The sequence below is a fragment of the Callithrix jacchus genome, chromosome 1 (assembly GCF_049354715.1).
Source record: "Callithrix jacchus isolate 240 chromosome 1, calJac240_pri, whole genome shotgun sequence".
In the NCBI taxonomy this organism is placed as follows: Eukaryota; Metazoa; Chordata; class Mammalia; order Primates; family Cebidae; genus Callithrix; species Callithrix jacchus.
This window is the reverse complement of record NC_133502.1, coordinates 95,510,713-95,531,968: the sequence shown is the minus strand read 5'-3', so window position 1 is coordinate 95,531,968 and position 21,256 is coordinate 95,510,713. Positions and strand designations below refer to the sequence as shown.

The following is a 21,256-nucleotide window of genomic DNA, read 5'->3' as shown; positions in this document are numbered from 1 at the left end:
TTATGTATGTTAAACTATGTATGAATAGTTTTCTTTGCGTTGGAGAACTGTAAGACAGTAAAAAATGGAAAGGAGCTGACTATATGTATGTGTATGTATACACATACACACATATGCATACGCACATATGTATACATACATACGTGTATATGGTGCAGCTTTTAGCAAAACCTTTAAGTTGCACACTCCTGTGTCATTGTTCTGATACTCATTTGTTTGCTTATGTGGGTCATATGGACCACTGAGTGCTACCAGTCTGGAATACATATCCTAAGGAGAGAGACTGGCCAGAAAATATAGGGGGAATTGAAGCACCTTAGCTCTTGTTTAATAAGCAACAATTATAATAAGCCAAAGAGATTAAACAAACAAACAGATGATCCCAGTTGAAGAGAAATACACAATTAGCCTTCATCAGGGAGTCGTATAAAAATTGTGCCCTGACTTAAGGAACATTAGCTCAGGGAGTGACAAAATCAGCTGGTGAACCCTGAGGTCTGACTTTTAGAGAGTCCACTTCCGCTGGCTTTCTTTAGATGTTTGTTTTGGGTTTCATTTTAGTGAGGAGGAAGAATCTCCAAGCAAAGAGACAGCTGTTCCAAGCTACCAGCTCTGGGGTGTGGGGGATGTAGAGATGGCCTGCTTTCCATGGCTTCTGCGTTTTTGGTAGCTGAGTCACCCCCAAACTTTCTGAGCCAGGACTTAGCTTGGGGAAAGCCCACTAAAGGAGCCAGGGCTGTAGCAACAGAAGCTTTGGAATAGGCTTTGCTGCTATTTTGAGATGTGTGTTTAGTGGAGACAAGTCCTTTATACACTCTGGCTGGGCTGGCCCCTGCAGCGTCCTCATCAAGTGCAAGGGGCAGCGCAGCCAATTGCTCTTGAAATAGAATCAGTGGCCACAAATTAAGCAGTGCGCTGTCCTGGTGGGAGGCTGTGGGAGGGAGGAGGCTGGGAATTGCTATCCCTGGAGACATCAGCCTCAGAAGAGAAACTCACTGCTCTCCTGGAAGAAACATTTCCTGACAATATTCTGATGCTTGCAAAGAGAAGTACTGTCATACCAGGTCATTCTATGACAGGGAGCTTCTAAGATAAGCTTTTTGGAATTAAAAAGTACACATTATTGCATGAGAGTCATAATACTAGCCAGCATTTATTTGGGCACTTTCCGTGAACTAAACACCATCTAAGTCCTTTACGTGCAGCCTCTCCTGAGAATTGTCTTATGGAGAGAGTGTTGCTATCGTTTTTAAGATTGTTTACATCGTATTCTGGTCATGCGTGTTGAAGTACTTAGTGGTGCCATTGTTTCCTTGCCCCAGAAAGTCCTCTTTGCCCTGTGTGCCTTGAATGCCCTGACCACTACCGTCTGCTTGGTGGCCGCCGCCCTCCGCTACCTCCAGATATTCGCAACCAGGAGATCCTGCATCGTAAGTCTACACAAGGGCCCCATGCCCATGTTTCCGCGGAGCCAGCCCATGGACCCTTTCCTGTCATCCATTGCCTCTCTGCCCGTGCCTTTGTAAGGAAGGCTGTTGACTAACTGAGCTGCTGTTTAATCAGGATGAATCCCAGATTTCTGCTGAAGAAGTGGAGGATCATGGACGCATTCCCGACCCTGATGACTTTGTGCCGCCTGTGCCTCCCCCTTCCTATTTTGCCACATTTTACTCGTGCACACCCCGGATGAACCGCAGGTATCATTCCTGAGTTCCCCTGCAGTCTGAGTGGGGTGCTGTGGGTTCTGAAGACTGAAGCATCTCCAGAACTCACAGCATGAGATCCGACTTTTCTTTGAAAAAGAAAAATTGTGCCTGACTTAAGGAACATTAGCCCAGTGAGTGACAAAATCATCTGGTGAACCCTGAGGTCTGGCTTTTAGAGAGTCCACCTTTGCCAGCCTTCTTTAGAAAATTGAAAACTAATGTGCTATTTTTCAGGGGTTTCTATTCTCTCTGTCTCTCTCTGTCTCTCTTTTATCTGTCTTACTTCCTCTGTCTCTTTTTGTCTGATAAACCAGATGAATCCAAAGAAAAGTTAAACTTTGAACCTAAAGTTAGACATTTTCAATTTCAATTAGCTTTCATAGGAAAACGGACACCCAGGGAGATAACAGCTGTAATCTGACATGATTGAGAGTCGCTGTTGCCTTGGAAACACTTCCAGTTAGGCCAAATCGATGTTTCATTGTAACACCATCAGCAGGTCTCACCAATCATGAAATTCTTCCTAGCCATTAAAAAGAGATTAATTATTAATTGTATCTCCCAGGTCTAGAAAAAATAGATCTCATCCTTACTTTGCTTTTCAAATTTCAAGCTCAAAATTCTGACTTTCTTAAATATCAAGGATTATTATTGGTATAATGAAATGCCGTACACATTTGTCTGATTGTTAGCAACTTCTAGAATCAAACCTTTTTAAAGAAAGACTTCTTTTATTCATTTAACAAACAGAATCCTCTGCTGCTTAGTAGTTGCTGTGCTCGGTTATTGGAATTCAAAATGAGCTAGACCTGCTTCCTCCCCTAACATTAAGGAGCTCACAGTCTAGGTCATTAAAATGTTGGAAGGATCACAATAGTATTCAAAAGAGGGATGTTGGGTACACAGAGAAGGTTCACCTAACCCAGAGTGGTAAGGCAGTCAGAGATAGTTTCCTGGAGGAAGTGACCTTAAGCTGAGTTTAAAGTTTAAAGGATAAGCAAACCTCTGTTTAACTTCTGAAAAATTCCACAGAAAGACTAGTGTCTTTAGCTTCATATTCAGAGGGCCAGAAATGTCTATTTTTTTAATTGCTGTAGTACATGTAGAGACTGATCAAACCAATTTGGTGCTGAGCTTAAGGTTTTTAGAGAAGCATTTTCTAATATCCAGGGCAACCGTATGTGACTTTGAGATACGTCACTAGTGGGGCGGCCACCCAGACATTGTTAGTGTTCTTCTCCGTGGGTTAGCTGCTGACTTGTCTCTTAGAGTTATACCCGATCCCTACCTCTATGCCCTCCCCTGCCCACCTGCCCAGGCAGGGGCTGAGATGACCGTAAAGCTGGAGGAGGTATAAGCTGGGTGACAGGTGGCCTGGGCTAGGCCCGTGGGACAATTGGCCTCTCTGGTGTTCAGGGAGTGGCCTCTACTGGAATTTTGAAGCCTCAGGGGCTGGGATGGCTTCCCTAATCTTTCAGGAAAGGAGCCAAGAATGACAGAGGCAGAAGGGGTATGGCAGCAGAACACAAGTTCTTTCTGTACCTGAGGACACATTTGTAAAAATCTTAGCCCTTTCTCAGGCTGTCTGTAGAGGGTACATTGGAGGACAGCAAAAATGACTGATATTTCATAGTGGGAATGAGAAATACCCTCTCCAATAAGAATTCCTTGGCGCTGAGGTTGCAGATGAGCACTCCGTTGACCTAGGAGGAGGCAATAGATAGATTTAGTTTCGTGCAGTGGCAGAAAGGGAAAGTGACTCATGTGGGTTTAGGAGCCGTGCCATCCCGCAGTGTGCTCTGAGTGCTTCTGACCTTCCTGTCTCCTCGCTTTCCTTTCTCTTCTCGGCTCCACCATAATACTGCTTCTCAGTGCAGATATTTCCACTCTTTAAGATCAGGGTGCATCCTTGGATTTGTCTCTCTGAGTCCTGAGACAGCCTCTGGCCAAATCCAGGTTGGAAGAAAACAGACAAGCTTCTCATTAAGAGCTTTATCACTCAGAGCTTTCTAGAAAGAAGGTGGAAGGAGGGAGTTAAATCACTATAGTCTTGTGAGAAAGAAGACATTGCCTAGTCCAAAATACCTGCCTGGAGCCCTGTAATTATATTAACAATGGGCAAACACCTTGATTTTTAACAATTTTACCAATATCAGAGTGCAGTCCACTTTCCTTTATTCAAAAGGGCTGAGTTTATTCACATTTAGATACATGTTCTATCAAAAAATTTAATAATTTGCTCGATTCACAGTATAAATCAGCTTTATAGATATTACAGTTTAACCTCAATTAGTAATTTTCTTTCTCATAAGCAGTCAGGCAAGAATATTCACGAATGTTTGTTACTATTTCTATGACCAGTTTTATTCAGAGTTTTCACACAACAGAGGGTCCCCATTTCCTGTAAGGTATTATGACCTCTCAGAAGGGGTTATTTATTTAACTTCTATAAATACAACCACTTCATGTGTTGGTATTTCCTTGAGAAAAGGCTTCTCGTGTTACTGTCATAAATGGAAGCCTGATTGCAGTTGAGGTTTCTGTCCAAAGATGGGTTGGCTACTTTGTGAATTGATTTGTAAGACAGGAGGGGCCATGCACCCTACCTCCATGACTCCAGGATGTCTCTGTTCTCAGAAGTTGGCTTGATCCAGGAATCAAGGAGTCTCCAACCTATTTCACGAACATGGACCTGCTTTTCACTCTGGGGATATAGCATGTTAAATAAAACTGAAGACAGAGCAGGGGTGTCTCGGGCAATTGATGTGGTTGACATGGACATCTCCTAAAGCAGAGCCCCCCAAACCCCACTCATTTCCTTTCCTGAGAATTTCCAAACCCAAACTCAAGTGAACCTGGGTGATCTTGCGGTTGAGCCAGTACTCAGCGATCGAGGTTGGAGAGAGGGCACTTCCCTCTTCCCCCTCCATGCAGGAACCCCGTGCCCAGTCACAGGGTACAGTTTTCTAGCATAGACGGAGGAGGATTCTTTGGTCAATGGTGTATTCAGTGCTGCATTCCCCTTGAGTGAGTTTTCAAGGCCTATTTGTAGCAGTAAAGTAGATCATGCTTTGAATTTCCATCTTTAGTGCTCCTGAGCCTGTACGAGTGAAGGCTTCCTGGAGACTTGGTGATGAACTTGAAAGAGCCCAGGTTCTAGGTCCTCTGCTGAGGGTGACCCAGGATGAGTTCTCACCATTTCTGAGCCTCAGTTTCCTCATTCACCTTCGCTGTCACATGGCTATGGGGAGTATTGTTATAAGATAATGAACATAAGAAGCTTTCTGAAAAGAACAGCTTAGACCCAGCTTTCCCAGTGTTAGTTCTGCAGTTTAAAATGCTCTTGGTATGTGTCCTACTCTTAAGAAACACTTAGCTCTTAACCTTAGCCTGACCATATTAGGCAACTATCTTATGAAGGCCCTCATTCTTAGTAAAAATTTGATCAACTTGCCCAGTAGAACAAGGTTTTAATTTCAATCATCATTATCCATTTCCTTTTCAATAGTGCTCAATCTTGGTGTTGCCTTAGAATGCCCTAGGAGCACTGAAAATGGTCAGATTTCTGAGTCCCACCACAGGCAATGAATGCAGAATTTCTAGAAGTGAGGCCTGGGCCATCCATAGTTTTAGAACCTCCCAAGGTGATTCTACCCACCTTACCAGGGCTGAGAGCCATGGGGATCTGAGGAAAGAAGAGTTAAAAAAAACCCCAGCTGGGTGCAGTGGTTCATGCTGGTAATCCCAGCACTTTGGGAGGCTGACGTGGACAGATCACGAGGTCACGAGATCAAGACCATCCTGGCTAACACGGTGAAACCCTGTCTCTACTAAAAATTAGTCAGGCATGGTGGCGTGCGCCTGTAGTCACAGCTGCTTGGGAGCTGAGGCAGGAGAATCACATGAACCTGGGAGGCAGAGTTTGCAGTGAGCTGAGATTGCGCCACTGCACTCCAGCTTCTGGGTGACAGAGAGAGACTCCATCTCAAAACAAACAAACAAACAAACAACCTGCCAGTATGTAGCAGACCCATTTCCCTCCATGGATCCTTGTTTACTCAAATGAGATAAAATAGATTGCTGAATAGGAAAGGGTCTTTCCTTCTATGTCAACTCTAGCAGCATCTTCCTTCAAAGCAAAGCTTTTATGGGGATTATCATAACTACCATAGAAGCTGTTTATTTTGTGATCAACTTGGATAAAGTATGCCCCCTCTTTCCCCAGTTGTTCTTCTGGAAGAAATTCTGCAAGTTTAGGATCTGAAACAGAGACTGTTTTTCTGACCTGTTAGCCCTCAGCAAGCCCTCTCCTCTCTCCAGACACATAGGTGGCCATTGCGTTGGGAATGCCAAACGGGGACCATCAGAGCTAACAAACAGACAACCAAAGCTGGGGAGATAAACTTTCCAGGCAGGGGACACAGCAGTGAAGAAATACAGGTTTTATTTATTGGGGAGAAAAAGTTTAAGTGTTTGTAAGTGCGAGGACGATGGCTCATAGGCCTATGCTCTTTAAAGATAGAAGGCTGGCCCTCTGGATAGGACAAGAGGTCTATAGGTCTCATAGATGAAAACAAATTTCAGTGTTCATTGGCCAGGAAAGGGTTTTCATTCTTAGATCCAGGAAGCATCTGGCTTCTCAGAGTCACTCAGCATTTATAGTCCTTAAACAGTTTCAGTGGAATAAGGGAGTTGGAATGAAGCCCATTGGCAAGACCTGCTCTCAGGAGAGAATCTCCCTTTCATGATAACTTTGCCTCACGAAGGGACCCTTTGTGCTAGTGCCTCGCTTCCAGCTGGAGGCTTGACGTTTTGTGGGCTGAACCTGAAAACGTTCCCACTTGAGGTGTTAGCACATCACCTTCTGCCTGCCCATTCAGGCCAAGCAGGGAATGAGATCCTTGCTTATGAACAGACAAATATAAAGGAAAATGAGAGTGTGCTTTCTCGTCATTTCACTCAGTTTGCAGAGTCTCATTCTTCTCAATCCCAGAATTCCAGAAGCTGTGTTGTTAGAAAAAAAGAAGATCACATCCTTTTCAAATTTTTTCTTCCACCAATCACATTTTGTACATGGCCACAAAGAATAAAATGAAACAACTATAAATTCAGAGAACACCTCTCCCCAAAAGGCAGTGCCTGCAAGCAACTAGCCCAAGAATCTGTTTTCTCATCCATTTCTTTTAGCTTTCTAAAATTCTTTTTTGTATTTTAAGAACAGGCAAACTTTTGCTCTGTTTTTTTTTTTTTCATTCTCTGATACTCCGTCGTGGAATACAGGTTTTCTGGATTGTATATGTATTTTATAAATTATTTTAAAACTTAGATTCTTCCTTATCTAGATCATCTAGCACCTTGAACAGAGATTTGTGGAATTTTCTATCAACATTGCTGAGAAATCTTATGTAGGATTTTGCTATTATTTTGAATTTTGCTGTTGACAGTTCTTTAGCCACAGGACAAAAACAAGAGCCATACGGAATGTAAGAAATAACTGAATTTCCCTGAATCCTTAGTTGTTTTTAAAATTAAGATGAAACTCATATAAAATGAAATTAACCAAATTATACAATTCAGCAGCATTTAGTACATTCACATTATTTCATAACCATCACTGTTATCTAGTTCCAAAGCATTTTCAATACTTCAAGGAGATCCTGCCCATCAAACAGTCACTCCCCATTCCCTTCTCCCCCATTCCGTGGCAACCACGAATCTGTTCTATGTCTCTATGGATTATTGTTTGCTTTTTGACTGATGGGTTTAAGTGGAATGATGGGGTTGCATTTTATACACTGTCATTTGCTTAAGGAACTCTGGCCACTCCATCAGAGAGCAGCTTCTATTATTCTCCCTCTCCTGGCCTGGGGGACCATGGTATGGAGAGGTAAGTGGTTTTCCCCGTGGTTTAGGGCAAAGTCAGTATCCAGGCATCATTGCAGTCACATGGCCAGGCTGTAGAACATGCTTTCTGATGCCAAGTCGCTTTTCCTAGGATGGTTGGTCCTGATGTTATTCCCCTGCCACATATCTATGGAGCTCGAATCAAAGGTGTGGAAGTGTTCTGTCCTCTGGATCCCCCGCCGCCGTATGAAGCTGTGGTGAGCCAGATGGACCAGGAGCAGGTACCGTCCTGATTCTAAGTACATTGACTGCAAGTGGGAAACACAGTACCCCTATCCCCAGAGAACAGCGAGGAGACTGGGCCCTATACATCTTTTTAAGGAGTTCATTGAGTCTGATGAGGGCTGAATTAAACATCCACAAAATAACCCTCTTTTTTCCTGCAATGCAGGGATCTTCATTCCAAATGCCAGAAGGATCAGAAGCTGCTGTGATCCCATTGGATCTGTGCTGCACACAAGTGACTCAAGGTAGTAGATACATTATGACATGATTCAGTAGATTAAAACATGATAAAATAAGCTGGGCAAGGTGGCTTATCTCTGTAATCCCAGCACTTTGGGAGGCCAAGGTGGGAGGATCACATGAGGCCAAGAGTTGGAGGCCAGCCTGGGCAACATAGAGAGACCCTGTCTCTACAAATGAAAAAAAAAAAATAGCCATGATAAAATAATGATCCTGTCTGGTGTTTTGTTGGAGGGCAGATATTCTTGCAGCAAATAGTTCAAGCTACATCTTTTTCTCCAGGCACAAAAATACCGTCAACTATTAGGGCTTATAAATCAGAGAAAATATGTGAACTGAAAAAAGATATCCTTAGAATTTTTTATGAGCCAAACTGCTCTCAGGAACCATGAAATAGATTACAGAGTTTGATTTGGTATTCCTGTGTTTCCTGACATATGATTTTCTTCCTCCTAAAAATTAGCTAGACTTTTGGCAGGAGAAAAAGATTTTCTCTGTTGCAGAGTGGTTTGAGATGAGATTGTGCTATATCATTTATAACCTAGGGCCCAGGTCATGCTGTCTGAGCAGCTAGTGAATTCTGATTTTTCAGGACTATAGTAAGTACTAGAGCCAGTTTACATTTATCACTGTTATTTAAGGGAATACTGTTATGGCCTTCTCTCTTTGGGGAGGCTTTAAGTGGCCCAGAGAATTGTCCACTAGGACAAAATTGCAAACGGTATAAATAATGGATCAACTCTTAGCAATTTTAGATGGAGGTAATTTTTCAGCAGTACTATTTGTAATGTAATACTCTGTGCTCTGTTCACCTTCCATCCTAAGTAGAATTATGAAGCAGTGTTCTGTCTCCTAAGTTCATAATTTTTCCATTTTTAATTATTTTATCTTATTTTTATTTATTTATTTTTGAGACAGAGCTTTGCTCCTTTTGCCCAGGCTGGAGTGCAATGGTGAGATCTCAGCTCACTGCAACCTCCACCTCCCAGGTTCAAGTGATTCTCCTGCCTCAGCCTCCCGAGTAACTGGGATTACAGGCGTGTGCCACCATGCCCAGCTAATTTTTGTATTTTTAGTAGAGTCTGGGTTTCAGCATATTGGCCAGGCTGGTCTGGAACTCTTGACCTCAGGTGACCCACCCTCAGCCTCCCAAAATGCTGGGATTACAGGCATGAACCACCGCACCTAGTCAATCTTTCCATTTTTTAAAACAGTTTCCCGAATTACAACTCAGGCTCACAAATGGTGTGATTTTATTTTCATGAGCATATATTATCCAATTCCAGTGGGGTTTTACAGATTTTTTAGTGGCGACTTGACTCTCTATCTTAGCCATCTGGGGGTTCTTCAGCCCACAGGGCAGCCACCTCACCTGTCCAGGTATTAGCTTCCCGAGAACCAGGTTTATCCTGAGCTGTCAGGGAGCTTTTCAGTACTGCCCCAGGATGCTTCCCTGGAGAAGATTCTAAGCACCTTTAGGAAAAAAAACCCTGACATTTTGGCATGGCTCCTTTATTTTGCTCTTGGATTTAAATTTTCTGTTTGTTTGTTTTAGGCATGGAGGGGTGGTTTGGAAAGGCAAGTTTTCCCATAGTTCAGTGATATAAAAACTTACTGGGCCAGCAGCCTGAGTAAATGTTATTAACTACATTACCCTTGCCCTGGCAGGTTTAGGCTCACAGGTGTTTCCTGTCCATTTCGAGGACCACAGCTGGTGAAATAATTTATATTTTGCCTCTTTAAAAAAAAAATCAGGTGGGGACATTCCTAACATACCTGCAGAAGAAAACGCATCCATGCCAACTCCCAGTTCAACCCTGGTGTGTCCTGTGAGAAGCCACAGAGCCCTCCCACCCCTGAGGACGAGGTCGAAGAGTGACCCCATGCTCCATCATTCCGAGGAGAGAGGTGATGTCATTCCCCAAGCTCTTCGTAGGACTCTGTGCTTATTTGTCTAAAGGAGCCAGGTGAAGGCAGGTGGCTCTGGCCAGCTCAAGACCCAACAGTTGAAGTGGTTATTCGAAAGAGCTTATGAGGCCTTGGGAAAGTAAAATATTCTACATGTATGCTAGGAATATACAACTGTCATGTCTTTTAAGGATGGTAGGGTTTTTTTTTTTTTTTTAAGTCATTGTCATCAAAAGAATTTGGTTGTACATGATACTGTGCTAGGTGCTACATGAAGAAAATTATGCACACCTAGTTATGATTTCTAGATGCTGCAATCCTATGGGAATATGCATTCTCTTAAAAAAATGTCAAAAGGATTTTTGTATACTCCCTCTTCTATAATTTGTTATATTTTTACTATGTATGAGTAGATTGAATTCTTGAAATCTGACCTTGTTTTTAGAACTTTGATAGAATGAAATACATATGCCCACACACTTCACCTTTCTCTCTCTCTCTCTCTCTGTTCAGTTTGTGTATAGACGTTACCTGAATAACTAAACATTTAAAAAAATTAAAGTAACAACACTGATGATTTTTTCTGAATATATGAATACCTGAACATCTCCAAATATCTCTTCATTGTAGAAAATTATAAAAAGTAAAGAAACTAAAGGAAGAAAATTAAAACCTCCTGTAACTCCACCAGCACTGGCTTCTTGTGAAGTAGTCTAGCAGAGCTGACCTCTGCTCTTCTAAAACTCTATGCAAATAAAACTCTGATAATCCTCCACCCTGCTCTCTCTAGGGTCCTGCCTTGAGCCCTTGCAGTCTCTGTTCTGCCCCTCTGACAGTGTGTTACTTGCCACAGCTCTGGACTGACCATGTGCGAGCCAGAGAGAACACTCCTGTCTCTACAGTGGCTTCTGAGTGGGAAGTCCGGCCGCCTGGTACTGAGTCTCTGAAAGTTAGTGGCCGGGCAGCCTGGCTTCTGATTCCCAAGACCTGCCTTCACTGTGGGTCTTCTATACCCAACATTGGCAAGTTAAGGACTCCAGCCTCAATGGAAACTTAGCCATTTGCACCGCTTAGGGAAATCTCTCTGGAACCCTTTCTCATTCTGCAGACCTGCAGGGACAAGGACAGCAGCTGCTGGAGCCCTCCATTGTGGAAGGCACAAGGTTGCCTTCTAGTGGAAGAGTGGAGACCCTGACTCTGTCCTCACACACGAGTGTCTTTGGCGAGTGCTTCTGAAAGACTCTTGCTCTCTGTGACATGCACATGGCTGCCTGAGAGGACAGTCTTGAATCCTGGTTTAGAGCTCCCCACACCTGCCTTTCTCCAGAGGAAAAGGAGTGCTCCCCTTCTTCCACCTGCTCTCACCTGCTTCTTGTCTTCTTTGAATTTCTAAATTTCTGCTTATCAGGCCTTCGTAGACTGAACATGCAAGTGTTGTGTACACTGAAGGCTGCTGGCTGGCTTCTGGACGCATAATGACCAGATCTGAGTTTTGCTTCACCCACTTCACAGTGCAGAAGCCTTCTGCTGGTCTTTACAACCTTGCTAATGTAGGTAGCCATGGAGATTAGAGCCTGTGATGGATTTCCCAGGCCCTCTGTTGACTTCCAAATGATGTGTACTTTTTCTGCACCTAAGTTTCTCTTTTTGTAATAGCTGTAGATCTACCTCATATCCATGGTGTGAGCATCAATAACGCAAGTCAGTACAATGTCCTTGAGGACATTTGGGACAAAGGTATAGTCAAAGTGACCAGAGCATTACATTCATCTGACAAGTCTTGTCTCTCTTCAGCCCCTTTCTCTCTTAAGTGACTGCTTCATCCTCACTCCTTGGAATGTCCTTTCATTGGTCAGCCACGTTTTTCCTGCTTGGCCCATCCATCCCCATCTATTTGTCATACCCCATGAAACTTACTTCATTGTGGTTTGCATTCTGGACTCTCCTCTCTACCATCTGGCTTTACCTTGGGGGTGGTGTTGTACATGACACCATTACATGTTTTGGACCATATCCAGTTGGAACTGGATTCAGGGAATAACTTTGTATCATAGTTGTTTTCCCCACTTCTGCAAGATAAAAAGCAGGGTGTGCATGGCTATCAGCATTTGTCAGATGCTTCCATGTTGAGTTTTGTGGTCTGTGCTTTCAGGTACAGGCATGTGTTCAAAAGGGGTTGGCCAATGGGTACATGTTGTTTGTTTCTGCCAACAGCTGCCCCAGTGCTCAGCTGTGAAGCTGCGACACAGACTGAAAGGAGACTGGATCTGGCTGCGGTGACTTTGAGGAGAGGCCTGAGATTGAGAGCTTCGCGATGCAGACCGCAGTCTTTGATAGATTACAGATCCTACATGGACACCAAGCTGCTGGTGGCGAGGTTCCTGGAGCAGTCCTCCTGTAGCATGACCCCAGACATCCATGAACTTGTAGAAAACATTAAATCTGTTTTGAAGTCTGATGAGGAGCACATGGAGGAAGCCATCACAAGTGCCAGTTTCCTAGAACAGGTAGTTTTATTATTAATCTCAGGCATGAATCAGATAACTCATTTTCATAGCAGCTCAAGTGGCTTCTCCGATTTCCTGTCTGAGGCAGAGTAAGTTCATGGTAACAGTCTTCAGGTAAATGTGGTTGGGAGGTCAGGGGAGGGAGAGAGAGGAAGCCAGGGAGCTTTCCTTTCAAGTGTGGTGACTTTCCTACATCATCCTTGGCTCAAGGGAAGAAAACCCAGTTTTTCTGGGATGTGAAAGGATGTCTGGAAAAAGAAAAGAATGTGTTCTAGGAATAAGAACAAAGGCTATGGACAGTGTGGAGTGCATGCAACATTTGGTTTCCTGAATTGAAGGTTTCCTTTGATGGGGCATGTTTTCTCAGCCCTTTGAAAATGATGACATAGGTGAATTTTAATATTGACAAGATTCTAAGAGCTGTTCACATTACCATGAAATGTTTGGCAAGATATATAAGCAAACAGGTCCTAAAGGAGTAAACACCTTTTCTTCCTATAGATTAAAAAGTACAAGGCAATCCCCAAAACTGAAGCCACTTGGGGAAAAGATAGAATTGGGTATGAACATAATCCAGTTGAGTCTCAGGTTTCTCCTCTTTAAAGTAAAGGGTTGGACTAGGTAGTCTCTGTACCTTTATTTCTGAATGAATGGAGTTTCCTTCTGGTAACAGCCTTCTCTCCAACTCTTTTAAAAGCCATTCCCTTTTGGATGTTTGCTTCATTGCTACAGGTAGTGGGGTGGAGGTTGTAGACAGCATCCCACAATGGCATTTGGATGTTATGTGGTTCTGTGTCTTTGTGCATTAAATGCCCCCAAAATGCTTCTTCAATTGAAGTGGGCTAATTTCTTAGGGTAATTACCAACTTCAGGATCATAGGTAAAATTTTAACTCAGATTGAGTAAATACCCTTCTCACTTTCCCTCTGTTCCCTCTTTCTACCTGCTGGCCTCTTCTTAACAGAAGCCAGAAGCCAAATTCTCTCCCAGTCCCTCAGGGGATCCAGTGGGGAGGAATGATCTGATTACTTGCATGAAGAGGTACATCAACCACAGACCCTAAAAAGTCTGATCAGTTGATGGTTCCGGATCAGGCTCCAGTTACTAGTCTGGGTAGGGGAAACATTTTACATCCTGGTGTCCCTTAGCTACTCCAGTTATCATTCTCTGTCACCTTCCCTCTGTCTGGCCCCAACAGCCCCAAAACAGGAGCCACTTCTGGAAGGCTGCCAAGCTCTGATAAAGTAAGAGCTGGAGCATTCACCAGGCAGTGGGCCTGGACCTTCTGCAAAGTTTTGCTCCCTGGGAAATAGCTCGGGGAAAAAGAACAAGCACTTGTACGGTTCACTAGATGTTATCATTACAACTGTTTGCTAGATCTTTGTGCTTCAGACAGGTTAAAAGTTCAGGTGCTGAGATTGTTGTGATATATTTTGGGCCATCTGCTGGGCCTTCCAGGACTGGACCTTAGAGGTGAGGTTTTGTAATGCCATACCTTTTCCCAGGCAGGAGGAGGCAAGGACTGCAGCTTCGCACATTGGAGTTTTTAGATCCATTTTGATTTTCACTGATATCAAAACCACTTATCCTATGTAACACAGTCAACTTCTATGAATGTTGAACTTTTATTCTGAATCAGGAGACAAGACAGACCTTAAAGACAAATGTAATTAGTAGACTGTTGATAAAGTTTAATTTCCCATCTTTGGCGGAATAACTTTTTAATGACCTTCAAAGCTCAGAAAGGTACAAATGAAACAAAACGTCATCCAAATGATTGTGCTGTGATGTTTGGTAATAAAAAGCCCCAAGTTTTTCCCAAGCTGCTAGCAGTATTATAGGTCATATAGACATGGCTGTGCAATTTTTAAAACATTGACTGGACAGTTCTCTCCTCTTAAATCCCAGTTGGATGAGGGATTTTTCATATTTTTGCCATGTTTACAAAGTGATATTATATATTCAAAATTATGTTTGTGACACATTGCAAAATAGATCTAGCAAAAGAATCATTCTTGAAGACTTTTTACAAATCAACTGGCCTGGTTTTGTGTTATTAAAGGATTATCAGATCCATTTGAAGCATCATTGGATGGTTTAGGTTTTTTTTTTTGAAACAGGGTCTTGCTTTGTCACCCAGGCTAGAATGCAGTGGTGTAGTCATAGCTCACTGTAGCCTTGAAATCCTGGGCTCAGGTGATCCTGGCCTCACCCTCTCAGGTTGCTGGGACTACAGGCACACACCACCATGCCCAGCTAAGTTTTTTTTTTCTCCTTTTTTCCAGTAGAGACAAGATCTTGCAACATTGGCTAGGTTGGTCTAGAACTCCTGGGCTCAAATGATCCTCCTGCCTCAGCCTCCCAAGTAGCTGGGACTACAGGCATGAACCACTATGCTCAGCTAATTAAAAACAATTTTTTTTTGTAGAAATGGAGTCTCACTATGTTACCCATGCTGGTCTCAAAGTCCTGGGTTGAAGTAATTCTGCCTCGGCCTCTCAGAGTGCTGGGATTCCAAGTATGAGCCACTGTGCCTGTACTTTGGTCAACATTTTATACATCCATCACCTGGTTCCAATCCCAGATCAGTGGTTCTCACTTGGGTTCTTGTGAAAAATACAGACACCAGAGCCTGAGTCCAGGCTAACTGTCCCCATTGCTATGGGATTTCTGTGGCAATTCAGCTGGAAATCTATGTTTCTGACAGTAACTGTCCCTCCCCGACTCAGTTATAATGTTCAGATGCCAGCAGGGAACACTGACGTAGACTTTGGAGAAGTTAGAGAAAAGTGATGAGAAGAATGTTAAAGCAGGAAATTGCCGTGAACAAGTCAGTTAAGTGTGGCTTATGGGTCTACAGCTGAAATGGTAGAACATCTGGAGAATTTACATTCAAAGAACCTCCAGAATTCCAAGTGAGTTCCACTTTGGGAAAATGTCTTTTTTTTTCTTTTTTAAAGCAATTACACATGGGAGGTAAGTCAAAGAGCCACATCTGGTAAGACTTACTTAACTTCTCCCCACCTCCTCTTCTCCCAAAGATAATGGCCCCGTTGCAGCCCAGCACATCCAGGGCCCACACGCTGCCCTCGCGGAGACAGCCTGGCCTGTTGCACCTCCAGAGCTGCGGCGACTTGAGCACCTTCACACCAGCGGGGAGGCCCCAAGCTGAGAGGAGGCCCCGGCGAGTGGAGGCTGAGCGGCCACATAGCCTCATTGGGGTCATCCGAGAGACTGTCCTGTGAACCCTGGAAAACAGAAGGCCACTCCAAGGGGAAGGATTCACCTCCTCTCTGCCATTTCCTTGCTGGGAGCTGGGGTCCCCATCAAAAAAAAAAAAAAAGAGCACTGTGGAGGACACATTTTCACACTTGTTGGCTTCCATGTCTGCTGACCGAGGGCATTCAGGGGTAAATGCACATGTCAGCCCAGGCCCATTTGGGTTTGGGCTGCACGGAGTTGGAGGTTATGAAAGCATTGATCCTCTCCTTCCTCTGCTGGGCCTCGTGGCATTCCCAAGGGTCACATGTCCTGGCGTGGGCAGAAACTGGGCTAATGATTCTTTGCCCACTTTACCCCTCGAGTCTCTCTTTGTTGCTAAGTTCTTTTCCTCTTGGAAGGGCAGCTCTGCTGGGCTGCTATTTTTAGCTGCCTGTGGCCTTTCACTGCTAGGTGAATTGGCAGGAAATAAGGTGATTAACCCTATGTGTCCACAAGCCTCAAGCTTGTTTCAGGTCACCCTCAAATCATACTCTTTAGACAAAACAGGAAATTTTTTAAGTGAGAAATTTTAATGCAAGACATACAAGGAGAGGATTATTGATTCCATTTACTCATGCTTGCAAAATTAGAGACCCCTAAGGCAGAGCTAAGAATAAAAATGTTTACTTTGGGCCGCTAGGCTTGATGTGTAATAATTGTTTATACTCAGGTGGCCAGGCCTTGCCTTACAGAGGGCTGGGAACTTGGAGCTGTGACGGTCAGGCTCACCATGCAGGCCACTGAACCAGTTTAATTTATAAAGCATCCAAAGCCCATGGATAACATGTGTCCTTCATTCAGTCAGCAAGAACTTGGCTCAATGGCTTCATGGAGCTGCCTTCTCATGGGATCATGAACAATAAAATCAAAGTACAGATTGGAGATGATTGCTGAATAGATAGGTGGTTAGAGAAACTTCTTTGAGAAAATGACACTTGAGCTGAGTCACAACTTAGAGGGTCAGGGACGAATGTTCCAGGTAGAGAGAGGTGAAGAACATCAGAGGCCACTGTGACCACAGCCCTGAGTCAGGGCAGCAGTGGACAGAAGCTGCACAGACTGCCTGTTGCTAACAATGAGATACGGTTGAGGAGTTTTCAGGAGAGTGATGGATGTCAGCATATTTTCAGATCACTATGCTGCATGGAGAATAGTTTAGGCCAGCCATGAGTGGAGGTGAGGAACTGAGTGAAGAGGTTACATAGGAGGTGGAATATTGCTTCTTGCTGGCCACTGCCTGTGCACCAGATACTAGGCCAAGAGCTTTGCACACGCTCCCATTTTATGCTTGTGACAGCATAGGCAGTAAGAGCTGTTATTGTCCCTATTTTACAGATGTGGAAAATGAGGTTCATTCATTTTCCTGTGGTCCCTCTACAGCTGTGGGTTTGCCATTTCATGTTTCTGTGAGAAAGGGCTGTTAAGATTTCTAGCTTACCTCCTCAGACCAGAGACTCCCTGGCTCCAAGCCAACAAAGCATGCCAGAATGGGAACTGTTGTGGGGACAAGGACTGGAGAAAAGGAAGGGCAAGACTCCCATGTGGAGGTGCTGAGCTGGGGTGGGAAGGGGGCTGTGGAAACAGCCCTGGAAATGGGGCAGAGATGGAGGCCTGCCAACAGGCTGGGGTCTGGGCCCTTGCGTGGGGTGAGCTGTGTTTGGGGAAGATCTACAGTGACATCTCAGAATGACATTTTCTATGTTCTTATTCTCTCATTCCCAGAAACTGAATTCCCCTTCAGGCTCATGATCTTTCCATTTCTCTAGGAGTCCTGTCAGCACCACAGCTGTCCACTGTCCACTGTGGGCTGGCCCACTTCCTGGGTAAGCCCCTGCCTTGTTTGAAGGGCTCACTGCAGCGCTCTGACATTCCGTGGACTGCCCATGTGGCCCAGTCTAGTTTCTTCTCTCCTTCACAGCTGCTTGTGTACCCCCAAACTGGTTTCTCCAGGTGAGGCCCCACAGCTCTTAGCCAACTACTTTGTCCCTCTCTCATAGCCAGGCAGGACAAGGGACCAGCCTTCCCTTCCCTCACTCAGACCTGGCTAGGCCTTTCTCACCTCTCTGGGCTTCTGTTTTTTTCCCAGCTGCATTCTTTCCCACCTTCCCTTCTGAACCCTGTTGCTCACACCTCCACCTGCCACTACAGGCCTCCCTGTGTGAAAGGCTCAAGGAAGACAGGTCGGTACCACAAGTGTGGGCAATGTCTGGCTTCTAGCCTTGGGGGGGCAGTCAGAGATGGCCTCAGTCATCCCAAGGAATGAGAAATTGCCAGCACCAGCCAGAAGAGGAAAGGAGGCATAAAGTCTGAGAGCATTAGTTAGATGGACACCAGGAGCAAGGGGGGCTTCATAGAATTGTCCCTGCAACTTGAGAAATGGCATGTAATTCTAGGACTTGAAGGTATTGGAGAAATCTGAAAACCTACTTCTGTCTTCCTTCCCTGACTTTAAGGACTATTGAAGTAAAAAAAAAAACAAAAAAACCCCAAAACCATATACATATATATAATGTAATACAATAGTTTTTATATATTTAGCATGGGGGGGAACTCAGAGGTCATGTGATTTATCTCCTTGCTAGTTCATCTGGATGGTAGTATACTTTTAAATATTTAAGCATTAAGAATGACACACATGCTCATAGGTTAACTGAATATCCATAGGGAGGGCAGCTGTTTTGCCTTTGGTGTTCTTTAGGAATCCACAGTCCAGAGGTGTTGATAAAACATTTCCAATGTGGGTATCAAAATGACACCAGAGGTTGATTAATTAGCATGAGGGATGTTGAAATAAGTTTTCACTGGTAAAGTAAATAATGTTCATGATATGTGGCCAGCTAGGAGCACTACACAGTCGTCATTGCCTCTGTACCAATGAGACATAAGAATCTGGTCCCCACTTTGTGACACTGTCACAGGATGGACTGGGATGTGGGCTGCTCCCTCAAGCCCCAACCTTTCAAGCAAGCTACATGTCTGAGAGTCTGAGGACAGCTAGGACTTTCCCTAGCATACGAACTGTTGTGTGTAGTCTTGCTAATGAGTGTGTCTGGTTGGTAGAATTGCCCAAGATTTGCTTTCATGGGAGCATCTTGATGGTGAGGTTTGGAGGAGGAGTCTATGGCCCCTCATGCTAGAGGCTGCCTGTATTTGTCAGAAGAACCAAACATTTGCTGAACTATCAAATTGGGTCGGTCAGATCATGCTACCTCCTCAATTTGCAGAAGAGGAAACTGAGGCTCAGTGCTAAGAATGGGGCAGGGTAAGAGACAAGCACTTCTGGCTGGAGTTAACTCTTGGTGTCGTCCATTCCATGAATTTGAACAATGCATAATGACAAGTATGCCCCACTGTAGTGGTACATAGAGTAGTTCCACTGCCCTAAAAATCCTCTGTGCTTCTTTTAGTCATGCCTCTCTCCCCTAACTCCTGGCAACTATTGATCCTTTTACTGTCTCCATAGTTTTGCTTTCCCCAGAATGTCCTACAGTTGGAATCATGAACTATGTAGCCTTTTCAGACTGACATCTTTCACTTAGTGGTATGCATTCACATTTCCTCCATCTTTCCATGGTCTGATAATCCATTCAAACCCTTTAAAAATTATTTGATTCAATGGTCATAAAAGTATTCCATCAAGTTAACATCTCAAAACAGTTACCCTCGTTTTCTGAATTTACTCATGTCAGGGACCAGGGAAAACCAAGCCTGCAGCCCACACTGGATTAGTGCTCACCTGGGTTCCCACACTGGATGGAGTCTCCCAGTTTCATTTGTCCCATGTGATAGGCGCTGGGGACACTGATGAAGAGGACTGGGAGGGAACAGGTGGAGACCCCCTCTTTCCTCTGCACCCGTGTCCATCTGTGAGGCTACCTGTGAGCTGAGACCCATCCTCACAGCGAGGCCCGCGGTGCGAAGGTCCGAGGCTTTGGCGAGTCCCCCAGGATTAGGAAGAACTGGCAGAGGAAGGAGAGAGCTGCAGCCAGGCCTCTACCCAGAGGAATGGAATTCTGGAAGCAGAACAAAGGGGCCCATCTCCACCTTCCCCCAGGCCCTTCAGGATGCAGAGGAGGATGGTGGGGCCAGTAGGGAAGGGCCCAGGACAAGGCCATCTTTGTTTCCTCATTGTTCCTCCCTGAGGCATCTGCAAAGAAAGCCAAGTCTGGGGCCAAAAGACACCACTTTTCTTCCACTCCTCTCTGCAGGAGTCTTCAACCTTTCATTCACTCAACAGGTATTTATGGAGCTCCAGAGTACCAGGCCGTGGGCCAGGGCTGAGGGAAGAATGCTAAACAAGAACAGGAGACACAAATCACAAATTACACATGCAAAGCCACCTTCCTCTTGGCTGCAGAACCGTGCCCAGGCCCCAGCAGGGAGGAGGAGCCAAGAGAGGGTGACTTTGAGACCAACGGGTGCACGCCTGGATTCTCAGAGGCTGGCATGAAGGATCTCTCATCCCTGATTATCAAACAGGCTCACACAGCAGGTGATTCACCATCCTGGGAATTCTTTGAGAAAAGTTATTCATGACTCTTGTTAAAGATAGTAATGGGCTGGGTTCAATGGCTCACACCTGTAATTCCAGCACTTTGGGAGGCCAAGGCTGGTGGATTACCTGAAGTCAGGAGTTCCAGACCATCCTGGCTGACATGGTGAAACCCTGTCTCTACTAAAAATACAAAAATTAGCCGGGTGTGGTGGTGGGTGTCTGTAATCCCAGCTACTTGGGAGGCTGAGGCAGGAGAATCACTTGAACCCAGGAGGTGGAGGTTGCAGTGAGCCAAGCTGTGCCATTCCACTTCAGCCTGGGTGACAGAGTGAGACTCTGTCTAAAAAAAAAAAAAAAAAGATGGTAAGGAAGACTTTATTCAAGCAGGAGCCACTGCAGTGGGGTTCTGCAATAGGATTAAACCCCAGACACAGCAGGACAAATGGAGATTTATATGACCACAGAGCAAGGTTGGGTTCAGTAGATAGAAAAGTACTAGGAGGAAAGAGGGCTAGGGCAATTCTTGATAGACCAACTCGCTAGGATTCTTGCTGAAGGCAGGCCAGGGTGATAAGCTATTAGGGTAGGGAATGAGGAATGTGATCAGATACAAGGACAGGAGATTTTTGCTAAACTGACTCCAGAGAATTCTTTCTAAAACTGGACTGAGTCCAAAGTCAGAAAGAGGACTCAGGCAGGATGCAATGGCTCACGTCTATAATCCCAACACTTTGAAGGCTGAGGTAGGATAATCACTAGAGTCCAGGAGTTCAAGAGCAGACTGGGCAACACAGTGAGACCCTGTCTCTACAAAAAAATGTAAAAATCAGCCAGGCATGGTGGTGCATTGTCTGTAGTCTCAGCTACTTGGGAGGCTGAGGTTAGAGGATCACTTGAGCCCAGGAGGTTGAGGCTGCACTGAGCCATGATTGCTCCACTGCACTCCAAACTGGGTGACAGAGTGAGACACTGTCTCAAAAAAAAAAAAAAAAAAAATCAAAAAATAAAAA

At 44.6% G+C, this 21,256-nt stretch overlaps 1 protein-coding gene across 1 annotated transcript in view; it reads left to right on the top strand.

Annotated features, from left to right (window-relative positions):
- The window catches only part of ENTREP1 (endosomal transmembrane epsin interactor 1), a 63,864-nt gene extending 42,608 nt beyond the window's left edge, over nt 1-21,256 (top strand). The window contains exons 5-11 of the mRNA XM_035302890.3: nt 1,323-1,430; nt 1,564-1,697; nt 7,702-7,831; nt 8,002-8,080; nt 9,831-9,983; nt 12,198-12,490; nt 15,532-21,256. Coding sequence (XP_035158781.1) covers nt 1,323-1,430; nt 1,564-1,697; nt 7,702-7,831; nt 8,002-8,080; nt 9,831-9,983; nt 12,198-12,490; nt 15,532-15,735 — 1,101 coding nt within the window. The 3' untranslated portion in view covers nt 15,736-21,256. The remainder of the gene's footprint in view (nt 1-1,322; nt 1,431-1,563; nt 1,698-7,701; nt 7,832-8,001; nt 8,081-9,830; nt 9,984-12,197; nt 12,491-15,531) is intronic.